A 14,304-nucleotide genomic window follows, 5' to 3' on the forward strand; every position below is an offset into this window, starting at 1 on the left:
CAGCAAGTCTCCTGCCTTGGTGTGGCTGGTTATGGAGCATGTGGGAGAACAGCTGTGCAAGCTGACCTGCCAGCTGGGAGAGCTTGTTGCTAGCCCAGGAAGGTGGTGGCTTCCTGAGATGTGACAAAGTCATTCTCAGTAGAAGAGAAACTGACTGCTTCTGACTTGCCAAAGGATATGATGAAAGACCCTTGCAGTCTTGAGAGATTCAGAAAGCTTATTTTATGAATTTATGCTCCTGGTTCTGGCAGACCCCTCCCTTTCCCCTCCTTCCTCCTCCAAATCCAATCTTCCCATCTGGGAGTGCACCCTAATCTCCATGGTAACAGGTGTTAACCATTGTACAGCTGATTCCCCCCCTTCTATTTCTCCCCTTCCCCTTCCATCCCTGCTGCCCCAAGCAAGCGAGGCAGGGCAGGGGAATGGGACTGACATGACAGAGATGGGTAAGACATAGCTAAACCCCTAGAGACCTGTTCCTTCTGCCCAAATGCTGAGCTTCTCTGAATGCACTAACTGCTGAGTGATACAGCCAAGGCAAAGAGTGGCCAGCTTCTGCCATACAGAGAAATCCTTTTTTCTCATCTAATGTGACCTCCTCAGAGGAGCAGTTAAATTTGTTACTGGTGATGGGAAATAATGCAGCTATATTGTTTTGCTCTGACTTGCTTTGTGTCCATAGAGAATGCTCAGGATGAAGGTTCTGGGTACTAGCTATTGGAGGGCACATAGTTAAGTACTCCCTGACTCATGCTTCTCAAGTTAAATTGTCAAACAGACAAGATATTCAGTGGGCAACAGAGCTATGGAGTAAAATGGCCCCAGTTTGTTAAGATAGCTGATAAGTACCATCCTAATGACTCTAATTATTTACTTCAAGTCACCTCAGCAGTGCGTGGTTGATGTGCATTCCCATCAACATTCATCCTGTTGTTCCATCATAACATTATTCCCATCCCTGCTCACTGGTTCACCACCATACCCTTTTTTGTGGAGTCTGGAGGAAATGTTTTGTGAAGGTTGGATGCTTGCCCACTAGAAAATCTAGTCTTTCACTTAGATTTATCCCATTGAAAATCCAGATTCAAAGTCTGTTAGTTACAGTAATGACAGTGTACTAGCTAAATTTTTGAAGAAATTCTCTTAATGATTTGGTCTTGTAAGTGCAGTTTTCAGTCCTACCCTTCCAAAGTCCTGATACTTGGATGGCCCAGTACACTGAAGCATCTTGTCCCTCTATTCTAAGTAGCCAAACTGATTCATTACTGCTTTTTTTCTATTTCCCATAGCTTTGTTTTTATGATTTCCATGTGTCATATTTTTGGGCTAAATGGATTGTTGTCACTATACCCAGTTTGGGTTGCTGGATGCCTCACAGCTGTGTGCCAGTCAGCCTATTAAAGATTTAAGGGCACATGTATGTGCATTTCTAGCAGCTGCTTACTCTCACTGCTGATTAAGTGATTGCCTGCAATCCTGTAAAGTGACATATCTCTATGGCCACCTATGCTGCTGTGGGGAAATTTGTTTGAGCCTCCTTGGCTCTCCTGCCTTGTGTTGTCCTGTCAAGTAATCTCCTGTTGTTGTTCCAGAGAGTTTTCAACGTTCTGTACCCGATGCCTGCCGACCAGAGGAGACACGTCAGCATAAACTCTGCTCGCTGGCTGCCCGAGCCGGGCCTGGGATTGGCATACGGCACCAACAAAGGGGACCTGGTGATTTGCCGACCAGAGTGAGTGCTTTACAGGGGGCACTACATGGAGCTGTAACTGCTGTAGCCATTCTGTTCTCAGGTAGTGGGGATAACATGGCTTTTCTTGTGCTTGAGGCGTCCTAAAACCCCAATACCTGATACTTCCTTTGGACTGCCACAGTGTTTACCTGAGTCTCTTACAATGAGTATTTGTTTTGCTGATGGTGAACTTCAGAGAGTGTTTGAAGTGCAGCTCATTAGCTCAGGTTATTTCCTGTGTCCTACTAGGATTTCTGGATCCTTTATTTCTCATATGACTAGTGCAGTGTCTTTCACCCTCTGTGGATTTATAGATTTCTGAAGGTTTACAGTGACAGGAAATTTGACCTTTCCTCAGCTTTCAAGGACTTCTTGAAGACCACCAGCCAGGTTGAAAGTTGCTGACCTAGAATTATCAAATACTTTTTTCAGTATTCAAGTAAGAGATTCTATGAAACTGCAAAGATTTTTGTCATGATTATGAGCAAGCCAGTGAATTATTTTGGTGTCCTCACCTAAAGTCCAGTGATGTGACATGTACATTTCAGTTCTCTTTCATTTGTATAGAGCTGTGAAAAGTGTACTGCCCCTTTTATAAGCTTACAATTCAGCACAAGCTAGTTTAGTTGTGGTCTGACACAGATGATGACAGTGACACGTATTGCTTTCAGTGTTCCTGGGGAGTGTCTGCATCCTACTTTGTTGAAACCCTTCTTTCCATTGTGTTGTCCAAGCGTTCTTTTGGGACCACATTTCTTTCATGCTGCGGGGACACTTAAGGAGTTTCTCTGCTTCAGTTATTTTCTGGTAGTATCCTACCTTAATATTCTTTTGGGTTGTGCTTCACATGTTGAAGTTCCTTGGAGCTTAAAAGCTGGCAGCTAGGAACTTACAGCACTGCTGGTGATCATACCACATGCATGTGGACTCCATCTGTTGTGCCATGACATCAGGCATGTGGTGCTTGAGGAGAGTCATATTGTCAGTTTAGAATCACTAGCTGAAATCAGAATAAATATATACAATTGTAACAGTGACTAATTCACCACAGCCTTCTGGTGAAGTCTGGTTGGAAATCAGATTGGACCAGTTTTGGTAGTACAGAATGGCAGTGCTTTTCAAACAGCCCTCTTGTTCTCTTGAACATAATCTTTCATCAAGACCTTATTTATACATGAAATTCTATAAGATACTGTTATGGAATAAGCTCTAATCACTCTCTTTCAGGATAAGTGGATTTCTTTAAGAATAGTTGCTGTATTTTCTAAGCAGAATTATTCAGGAATAATGGCTCATTTCTTGAATTTGGGAATATTCTATTTTCGGTATAGAAAAATGGTTAAGATTTAGTTTGCTGATTATGGTTCGTGAGATGAACTTGGATGAGAACCCAGGGAAATGAAGTCTCCCTGAGGATGGATTCTTTGATTGAATGCTGCAGAGTCAAGCTTGATCTAGCTGTCCTGGCTTCACACACCCCACATTAGATTTCCACTCCAGTTCTTGCAGTACACCCCAAAGCTGAAAGGCATGTCTCTTCTTGGCACCTCACTAATTAAAGAGTCAATATGAACACTTTTATGGTATGTTATGGAAGCACAATCAGCCCTTCTGCAACATCCATGTGCAACCTTCTTAGCTCACCGTGTTAATTATGCACTATTCCAACAAAAATAGGTGTTTTGTATGTGAACATGAAACAAGGTGGCTGTATTAGGTGGGAGATTTATTGGGGGGGGTTGACAAAAATGCTTCAGCAGGTTTCCTGCTGGTGGATTGGATGCTTCTGGTGATAATTGTAAACATCACATGGTCTGGTGGGTTCTTTCTGGAGCAGGACACCTGATGTGTTCTGTTCTCAACTGCACCATTTTATAGACTAAAAAGAGTCAAGAGTGTTTTGTTAACCTCAGCATGAAGGTGTAGATACTCACTGAGCTGTATAATTTGCATTGAGGCACTAACATAAGAACACAAAGGTGAAGGAGGCTCTATCAGAATAGAAGTGGCTTGCAGCTGTGGTGTCTGTTCCAGATCTACTTGACAGATCCTTAGAGAAAGGAAAAATCCTGACATGCCATCTCAGTAGTTCCTGGCTTAATAAACTTGTTTTGAGATTGGTATGTGTATTGGCTTTAACTTGAGCAGTGAGGGAGAAAATGAAAAATATTTGTGTGGTTTCCATACACAGTAATACAGTGGAAGACAAATACTAAATGCAGGATTCAGCAATTGATAGAGGAGGATATATTGATAATTGATATATGGAGGATAGTCTAGCAAACAGCAGGAAAACACTGTACTACTGACTCCCCCCACCACTGTTCTAATTTGGCAAAGAAAGCTGTGGTCAGTAGCAAACAGCAGATACTGTTAAAATTCCTTGGCTCTTAATTCCCATATGCAGTGGAGGCATTTGAAACCAAGTACTACAGGAATCATATAAACAGATTGAAATAGCAGCTGTTCCTCAAGTAGAGGATTTAAATGAGTAGACTGGAAGTACAAGCTGACCAAAAAAAAGGCCTAACTTGAAACTCCGTGGACTCATAATAGGATGCTATGCAAGTAGTCTCCTTGCAGTGTTCAAAAGAAACACTGGTTAAAAATTGAAATGGCAAGGTCATATTATGTTGTCAGTCCATTATTGTAATCTCGGTACACAAATTTATAGGGTACATTTTGAAGGTAGGCAAAATAAAACCAAACATGTAAAGTGGGATCAAATGCATTGTAATTTGCCTGGAGTGGAGTATAGTAGGTTGTGTACCTGTCCTTGAGAATTTTATGGTTTTATTTCTAATTAAAGGCTCAGCCAGGGATTTGCTCTAAGTCTAAAATATCTGTGGCTTAGTAAGGCAGTTCCTATATTGGAATTACAATAAATCTAGTTAATTTCTAAAGAATTAGAACAAAATCAGGTAAAGAGTGGGTGAAGTCCTGGTTAAAGGAAAGAATACAACGTTATTGACAGCTGGACTCTGTCAAAAAAGAGGTCATTTGGCTTCTTTAAAAAAGCAGTTCTGGAACTGGTTGATTAATACTATTTACACTAATAGCTGGTAAGAGTGCACTGAATAAATTTGCTGAGGATGTGACATTAGCTTTGTCACTGCAGAGAAAAATCAAAGTATTGCAAAGGAATCAGATTGCTGTTAAAGTGCCTGGAGCTATAGAAATGAGAATTTAACAGCACAAAGTGCACTTAGTGACTAATTACACTGAGTTCAGTAGATAAAATGACGGAGGAGGAGAAAGACCTGAGGTTTTGGGTGATTGTAGGTGATTAAGCCATCAATACATGAGGCTGTAAGAAAAAATTTTGTTCTAGGATGAGATACAAGATGCTTAACAGCAGAGGTGGCAAAATATTAATATGGGTGTAGAGGAAACTAGATATATAAGCTGGAATAGTTTAAAATTTGCCTTTTAACTTGCACAGTAGCATAGAGCGCTTGATAGTGGGATCAGGGGAACATTTTATCTAAGAAAATCTTCAGTGTGGAGTCTTTATCAGGGCTAAAAAGGAAAGATGAGGAGGGGGTTATATAGCCTTCCATAAATATCCGAGAAGCAAGAGCCGTTTAAATGTATATCACAGAGTGGTCAAGGTTGAAAGGGACCATTGGAAGTCATCTAGTCCAACCTCTGGTCAAGCAGCATCCCTTAGAACACATAACTCAGGATAGTGACCAGATGGCTTTTTAGTATTTCCAGGGAAGGAGATAGTGAATCTCACTGAGCAACTTGTTCCAGTGCTCAGTCACCTGGACAGTAAAGTCCTTCTTCTTGTTTTGGTGGAACTTTGTGTTCCAGTTTCTACCCATTGCTTGTTGGTCAGCACTGTCAGGAAGAGCCTGGCTCCATCCTCTTGACACCATCTCTTCAGTCCCCTAGTCATCAGTGTAGCCCTCCACTGAACCTGCTCCAGGAGCTCCATGTCTCTCTTGTCCTGATAAGTCCAGGACCGGACACAATGCTCCTGATTTGGCCTCACCAGGGCTGGGTAAAGGGGTAGGATCACCTCCCTTGACCTGACAAAGAGCTGTTAAAGCTCTTTCTAATACACCCCAGGATTGCGGATCTTCTTGGCCACAAGGGCGCTGCTGGCTCATGGACAGTTTGGCCACCAGGACCCCCATGTGTTTCTCCGCAGAGCTGCATTCCAGCAGATCAGCCCCTCGGCCTGTGCTGATGCAGGTTCCCAGGTTCAGGACCTGCACATGCCTTTTTTGAATTTCAGTCAGTTCTTCTCTGCCCATCTCTCATTCCTGTCAAGGTCCTTCTGAATGGCAGCCCAGCACTCAGTTATATCGGCCATCCCAGCTTTGTGTCATCACTGAACTTGCTGAGGAGGCATCTGTCCCTTCATCTAAGTCATTCATGAATAAACTAAACAGTACTGGGCCCAGTATTAATCCTCAGGGGACACCACTAGTTACAGGCTTCCAGCAGGACTCTGTGCTGCTGATCATGACCCTCTGAGACCTGTCATTCAGCCACCTCAATCTACTGCTTCATCCTCACATCCATCCTGCAGCTCCCATTTGCCTGTGAGGATAACATGGGAGACAGTGTTACAAGGCTTGCTGAAGTCGAGGTAGACAACACCCACTTCTCTTCCCTCACCTATCTAACCAGTATTCCCATTGGAGAAGGCAATCAGGTTGGCTAAGGGTGGTTTGTTTCCCTTTGGTGAATCCATGGTGACTATTCCAACACCAATATAAATGAAAATATTTCAGCTGTCATCCAGGTGAGCATATTGCCACCTGGCTGCATACCCCACTGGGATAATGGGGCTAGCAGTTTGGATCTAGATACATACATAAATAAATAAATAAATAAATAAATAAATAAATAGGTTTTTTATTAGAGAGCAAAGAGGCACAAATTGACTGATTAGGTGTGACTGCAAATTAGAGGAGGGTGGCAACCAGATGATTTCTGCAATAGCCTGTATGTTTGTTGGGTGGATGCAAAAGATTCAGCTGTTTGGAAGTGCAGCTCAGCTTGCAGAGACAAGTGTATGACTTGAATACTTGTGACTGAGGGTGAGACTGAGCTGCTGAGCCATGAGGCAGGTTTTGGTATTTTAAATCCAGGGTTCCCATCTTAATAGGTGTTGACAAGTTGGCTCTCAGAGCTGTTGTGCTCTCAGAAGGAGAGCACAGGTCTCTGAATGAAGCAGGTCTCTTGGAAGGAAGCAGGTCTCTGTGGCCTGTTAAAAACTTTGTGTACTTTACCCTCTGAATCTAAGTCTTTGAGGAATGGTGTGTGTGAAAGAACCCAGGGGACTGGATTCCTTTGCAGCAGGAACCCAGCTTTTGGAAGTAACTTCCTCTACAAGTGATCGACAGGAGAGACTATTTACTGTTCACAAGTCTGATCTTGGAGCTGGAGCAAGAGGACTCAGGTCTGTGGTTCACAGGCAAATCCTGCTGATAAAAGAATGTTAGCTCAGATGTGGCTTGGGAACAGGTTGCAGTCTTTATGAGGCTGTGACAGCCTTTTTCTTTTCCAAGGGTCTTGTAGTTCACTCTTGTGAAGGTTGCTAACTGGTAGACTTGCATACCCATTAGATCATGAGTCTGCTGTCTGCTTCCACATGGCTTCAGATTGACCCATGGTAATCTGTGCTTTTTGGATTTAAGATGAATTTGTGTTCAGTCCAGAAGTGTGGTATTGAAAGGCTCTAAGGCTGCCATGTTTTCAAGGGTGGGCACCACTGAGCTAAATCAAGACACTAAATTGATAACAGTGATATTCAGTGGAAGAGCCATGTCAGATATAAACAGGAATCCCTTTAGGCATACCACGTGAGGCAGTGTGCTCCATTTAGGAAGTGAAGTGAGCTACTATGTGCTACTCAACTGTGGCCTGGAGGTCCATCACAGGAGGTGATACAGCAGTGTGAATTCCCCCACTCCTCTGGTGTCCTGCTGCACACTGACTTTTCTGCATGGCTGCTAGGGCTTTTTTAGCCTCCCCAAGGATGTTTTTCTCTTGCTACATTCTACCTGACATCCTTTGTAACTGTGAGCAGTAATAATCTTCAGTAAATCTCCCTTTCTTGACTCTGCATACATCAAGGTTTGATTCTGTTTCTGAATCTTTGGATTTGCATCATGGAATGAAATCCTCTCTGTCGGTCTTGTATGGTAGAAACACCTCTACTGAATTAAAAAGGAAATTGATTCTTAATGTTCACAACCTTTCCTATCCTGTCACATCCCAACAAGAGCTTTCCCCTTCAGAAACATTCCTGGTGGGGCATCTCAAACATGAACTGTCTTGCAAAACATAAGCAGGTGAGACCAAAAGTAGTGAGGAGCAGACTGCATGCTGCCCTTTGCTGTCTTTGCTTGTGGAGGAACACCATGGGAAAAAGGCAGGGGATCCAAATATCAATTGTTTGTTGTTTCATCTTGAGTGTCCTCTCTCCTGTGCTCAGAAGCAGGTTCTGGAAGGGATCAGTGCTCACATGCTTTTGCAAATACTGTTACAGAAACCTCACTGATCTGAGAAAATGTCAAGCTCTTGAAACACCTTGTTTAAGGCTAGCTTTTTAATGCAGGCATCCACAAGAGAGGAAGGATTTCTTCAGCTGTCAGAGCTTCTGGTAATGGAATTAATATACCCCTGAAGATGCATCTGGTTCAGAGGCAGCATTCCTTAGATTTCTCTCATTGGGAAGTAGGTGTGGAGAGTCTCAACTGATTCAGTGTGCATATTTTAATTCTTTGGGGTGAGATCTGTCTCACATGAAATTATTCTAGGAAAATTATCTTTATGATAAATTCCTATGCTTTGCAAGCGATCACTGCATTTGTCTGTCTGTGCCAATCTTTTTTTTCTCTGAGAATAGCATATCCTCCCATCTACTGATGGGGACAATGTGTCTACATCTAGTTATCAGTGTTGGTAAAGAGGTGGTAATCTATGCAGCTGCCTGGCACATCATGTCTCCCTGCTGGCTGGCACAGTTCCTCAGGCTCTGCAGCCTCCAGCCGTGATGCCCCCAGCAGCATAAGCTACATCTTTTGCCTCTTAAGAATAGCTTCTGGAGGATGGAGTAAACAAGGAGACAGAAGGAGAACTGTCTTCCTTCATGTGTAACCAAGGGATGTTAGCAGCCCTGCATAGGAAATGTTCTCACAACTGTTAACTGGGGTAGCTGGAGATACTATTTATGTCTGAGTCCTCCCAGCAAATGGCCTTTTGAAAGGCAGCATCTGTACAGGGCCTTTAAGAAGGAAGTGAATGTGTGTCCTGCACTTCTGCTGCCTGTTAACCACAAGATACATTGAATTGTCTAAAGGAGGATAAAAGATGCTTTTGATTAATTAAAGGACTGAAAAGAAGGAAAGATGGCCCATTTTGCACTATAGATGCATCCTGCAAGTATACATTTGGATTTTGTCATTCTTGCATTTAAGATAAACTAAATTAATTATTTCCAAATTCTGCAAGGGAAGCCTAGGTAACCTCAGTGCCAAGAGGCTTGGTCATTGCAGTTGCAGAAGTAGACTGCTAATGTGGAGGCTTGAAACAGTATTTCCATTCCAATACCATTTTTTATTCTTTTTTCCCTTTTTGTATGTGAATGGGATATCCAGGATGACTGATGGCATTAGGTGAAAGTTGCCTTCAGAAAATTCCATTTAAATATGTCTATGATTCCTAAAGATAAATTTTGAAAGCTGCTTTAAGTCTTCAGTTACTCGGTACAGAGCTCTGTGTTAAGAAATCATAGCCTGGTATTTACCAATTTGTGTTCTGCATCACTGGTCATCTGCAGGCCCTAACTAGTTCTCAGTTTCAGTAGAGCTCTTTGTAAGAGCACAGCCACGTGCTGTTAAAAACAGTTACCAAATGCTTCAGTTACATCTATTCAGATCACACCTGCCACCTTTTCTTCCTGTACTTTTTTCTAATTCTGTCTTCAAAAGCAGTTAAATTTCATGCAAGCAATTATTTTACTAACTGCCTACTGCATATGGCTCACTCTTTCATTGTTTCAATATATCTTCTTTTTTCTATTTGTTATATTACTCTCTTTAAAGATAAAAGTTACACCTAGAAGACAATAATAGTCAGTTTTAAGTATGGCTTTCTTTTTGAAGAGTGCTGCTAAGTTGACTCTTTTGCCCTTTTGTCATTTCCTCTTTTTTTTTTTTGAAATGTATTAAAAAACAGGTGCAAATGACTCAAAAAAGTTAACTTTTTTAAAAAAATATGAAATGAGTGCAACTAGCTGCTATGTCTGGCATATTTCTTACTCCCTAATTACACAAGTACCCTTGGATATTTCAGAAGTGGAGACTTCAGAGAAGAGAGTTCAATATCTTGTCCACTTTGAAACACCATTGATTTTTGTCGTTAGCCTCACTAACGAATAGTCCTTTTTCCATTCTAATGCCATTTTCCTCATGTTTATTTTTAGAATGTCTTTTCCCTCTCTTGCAGCACGAGTTCCCCACCTGTCTTATAACCTTTTTTTTCTCCACAGATCTATACTAGACCTTCCTTGTTCACTTGTTTACTTCCTTGGCTTTCCAATAAGATTTTTTTCTTTAATTTTCCAGTTTTTAATCCATATTATTTGGGGAGTTTTATTTGGTGTCCCTTATGCCTGGTTTTTTCCAGCAGGACTCTGCTAATGAATCCAGCTAGCAAATAAAACAGCCAATTTATTTTTTTTCATTTTTGTTCCCTATTTTAAATCTGTCTGCAAATGGTCTTAACTTCATGTCTACAAACTGTGAATAATTGGAGTAATAATTGCAATTTGGGGTTCTTGATGATTTTTTTTCCTTTTTTTTCCTTTTTTTTTTTTTTTGTAGGCAGTTTCCCCTGTATGCTAAACAGAATACTTTTTAGTTGGATAATTTCAAAGCTGCTGAAGATTAAAAATATAAAACTTTGCTTGCCCTGTGGATCTCACTGAGACTTGACCAAACCAAGATCTTGGTTCTGGAGCTTGGCAACTTTGTGTGTGCACATTCCAATGTTCTATTAAAAATAAGCATTTGCTATGCTTGCTAATTTTAAGCATTTATTTTGATGTTACTTTCTCCCATTCTAGATGTATTTCCGTGGTTTAGTTTACTGGCATAATATCTACAAAACAAGCCTATTTCATCAATGTTAGCTTCTGCTAAAACAGTAATGAAAGTTCAAATATGACTTAAGAGTGACTTTGGCTCTCTTGTAGCAGTTTAAGATGTTTTAAAGCCTTAGAAGGCATAAACAATTTGCACTACTCCAAACATTTGTAACATCCTAAATTGTCTAAGCCACTGGAAGAGCTGATAGATCATAAACAGCCTAAGATATTCTGAGGGTTCAAAGCTTATTTGGAGTGTAGTCTGCCTGTAATCACTTTAAGCAATTAACAAGCCTTTAGATTTTTAGAGAACTTAAGCAAGCTGTCCATCTTTAGAGCTGTGTGGATGATAATATCAAGGTGAACTGTGCTTGTTTGAAGACCTTTAAGCTGTGTGTTCTGGAATCTGTTATTTACCTTCCAGAGGTGTCCCTACCTGGTACTTGGTGTGGTTGGAGGCAGATAGTAAAGGATACCATGGTATACTGGCAAGATTTAGTGAGAAGAAAGTCAGTGAAAATTCAGGAAATTTTTATTTGGTCTATTTCTGCCTTGTCTGTTCCAGGCTATTTGGCTTGGGTGCTGTGCTCTTTTTCTCATGAACATGATACAAGTTACAACTTCCTATGTCACACTGTGTAAACACAGTGTGATTACATGACTGTAGCATAAAAGATTTCTGAGAAAATCACTTGCAAAAATTGTTCTGGTGTTTTGGCAGAAGAATGAAGGCTGTCTGAGAGGGACTTTCCTTGTCCTTATTCTCAACACTGGTTTTTCTGTTCAACCTTGCATTCCTTAAGGGCAGCACTCTCAACCACAATATTTTTACTTGAGTCCCAAGATAATCAAACATCCACACTTTCGTACTAAACTCTTTTCTTTCTGCTCTGTCATTGTCTTGGTGCTTAATTTCCATTTGTTACTCCTGTTGGATCTGTTAGAAGACTGATTCTTAATTGAAGACTTCTTCCATGGAATATAAGACAAATTCCTCTTAATGCTTTCTGGTGGTGTGTTTCATCCACTTCAAATTATTTTATGAGTCTGCTTATCTGCTGCATGCAATCTGTAGGTAGGTTGCAAATGCTGACTCCTGGAAGTCACTTAGTTTTTAGCTATACTGGTCCTGTGGATCAGAAGAAACTATTCTGTTTGGGTTCTTCTTATTGTATTAATCTCTCTTTTCTTTCTCTCTGAAGTATCTGCAAGCTTAGCTGACTGATGACTCTCTTCCTTAGCTGAGACACCAAAAATTTACTGAGGGAAGATGGCTGTTAGGGATGTGCCTTCTGTCTAAATCTTATCCACTGGCCACAAGATCATGAAGTGGATCCAACCTTAATTGTCCACTGGTAGACAGAACAAACTCGTATGTGTTTACATTGTTGAGACAGAAGAGCTGCTGAATTAGCTACTGGTGCCACCAGCTTTATAAGGTTGACCTCATACAAATGGTGTGAGTTTGAATACAGCATCTTCAAAAATCCAAATATTTAACCTGGCTGGCAGGACTGCTGGCAGGACCAGTTGTTTGCAAAGTGTTCCAAGCTGAGTTGGCACCCTCCCTGAAGCAGGCACACAGCCACCAGCTGCATGAGGCTGCTGATGTCCTGCTTCTGCAGCACCTTGGACAATTCAAGTAGGTATCAGGGTATGTTTCTGCATGGTTGCTGGTTTTCACACAGGCAAAACTTGCAGGATTCTTGAAAATTAGTGGGTTCCAGGAGTCTGGAAAATCAGTATGAGGAGTGAAAATGAGGCTGCTCTTAGATGCATCATTCATCTCAATGTGATGGACAGGATGATGTCATACATCATTTTAATATCTGTGGTTGTCAATCATAAACTGCAGATCTTGTATTCTTTGAATTCCTATACTTGATCTTGTGCCCTTCCCCTGGCTAGTTACACATAGGCTGGCACCAATGAAGCTGCCACCTCTTCTTGATCAAAGGGAGTTACTGCCCTGCAGAATTACTCCAGAAATCCCCTTTGCTTCGGTTCCATACAGTTTGCACAGCAGCCAGTTTTCACTTGGATTTGTCTCTGCACGTGGTTCATCGCCTGCACAGAAAGCTAAATATTTATGAAGTAGGGCGTTAGAAATTATTGTTTTCCCATCCAGGCAGCTGCTGGGAGTGCCAAACTTCGCCTTGTACTAACAATACCGTTGCCTAGCTAATCATGGGAGCTAGGGATGGGCTTGCTGTGCTGATCATCACCACACTGGCAGAAGAGATAATGAGCTGCTGACAAGGATGCATATGGAATATGGCCAGCATTGCATTGCATTGCATGAGATACTGTGTGCTGCTTCTTCCTTCCCAAACCAGGACAATAGATTCCTGTTCCTTAGCTTAGTGTCACCTTGCTCTCTTGTAGCTCGCTGTATTTCCTTGATACCATTTGAGTGGCTTAGAAATGACAAGTTTACACAAAGGGAAGAAAGCATGTCTTGGGAAATTCAAATCTTTGTAACTAATCTGGTTTTGTATGCTTGCATTTAGTGATCTTGAATGGACAGTGTATTTGAGAAATCAGCTTTAAGGAGTATTTCCTTTTGTGGAGAAAGCAAACTTGGCAGCATGAAAATCAGGTGCATTGCATGGCATCAGGCAGCTTCCTTTCTGTCTTGGGCTTGCCACAGTCTTCATTTTGGTAATGAGGTTGTGCTGATATTTTTGGATGGGATTGCAGGCAGCAATGTTGTAATCAAAATTTAATTTGGTACGAGAGCAAACAAGTGGGCTGCTGTTGGGCCTTTCCATGTGGCAGGATTTGAAGGAGGAGAGCAGTGCATTTGCTCATTGCTGCTGTCTTCAGATTTCACTTTAATCATCCCCTGATGATACAAGTGAAAAGGTAGTAAGTGCTATTTAGGCCTTCCTGGACATGCATACACCACTTGCAAATTATGGGTTGTTTTGTCTTGCTGTCATGCTCCTGACTGTGTTGTTATGGTAGAGTTGGGGAATTTTCATCCTACTCCCTCCTCCTCTTCAATTCCCAGTTTCAGATATGGCAGCTGGGGGGTACCCACATGTCTGAGTCTGTTTGTGCTGACCTGTGCTTTGTCAATTTACCCTTCAAGTACTGGTTAAGCAAGTGCACTATATTGCATTTCAGCTCTCTTGTAATTTGTTAATAATAATGTTGTCACTAATTCCTAGTACTTTGTCCTAATTTCTTCCCAGAGACATAACTGAGCTGTGTAGGTAATACCTCTGTGTAGAGGGAGAGGCTTGCTAAGTTGTTGGCTCTTAATACTTAACAGGCTCCACTCTGAATCCTTATTTGACTTTCAGCAAAGCCTGCAAGTCTGTGCCCTTCATCCTTTCCAAGCTCGTTAATAATGTGAGCTGGACACAAGCATGAAGGAAAAGTCCATCTTAGAACAGATCCCTGCTGGGAAATCCAGGCTGTGGGCAGCTCTGCATGTGACAAAGCTAATGGAAATTTC

The 14,304-nt window shown here is 41.5% G+C and overlaps 1 protein-coding gene across 1 annotated transcript in view; it reads left to right on the plus strand.

Annotated features, from left to right (window-relative positions):
- Positions 1-14,304, plus strand: part of AMBRA1 (autophagy and beclin 1 regulator 1) — a 127,101-nt gene that overhangs the window by 97,002 nt on the left and 15,795 nt on the right. The window contains exon 15 of the mRNA XM_036384471.2: positions 1,593-1,732. Within this exon, the coding sequence (XP_036240364.1) occupies positions 1,593-1,732 (140 nt within the window). The remainder of the gene's footprint in view (positions 1-1,592; positions 1,733-14,304) is intronic.

This window comes from Molothrus ater, chromosome 6, assembly GCF_012460135.2.
Source record: "Molothrus ater isolate BHLD 08-10-18 breed brown headed cowbird chromosome 6, BPBGC_Mater_1.1, whole genome shotgun sequence".
Lineage (NCBI taxonomy): Eukaryota > Metazoa > Chordata > Aves > Passeriformes > Icteridae > Molothrus > Molothrus ater.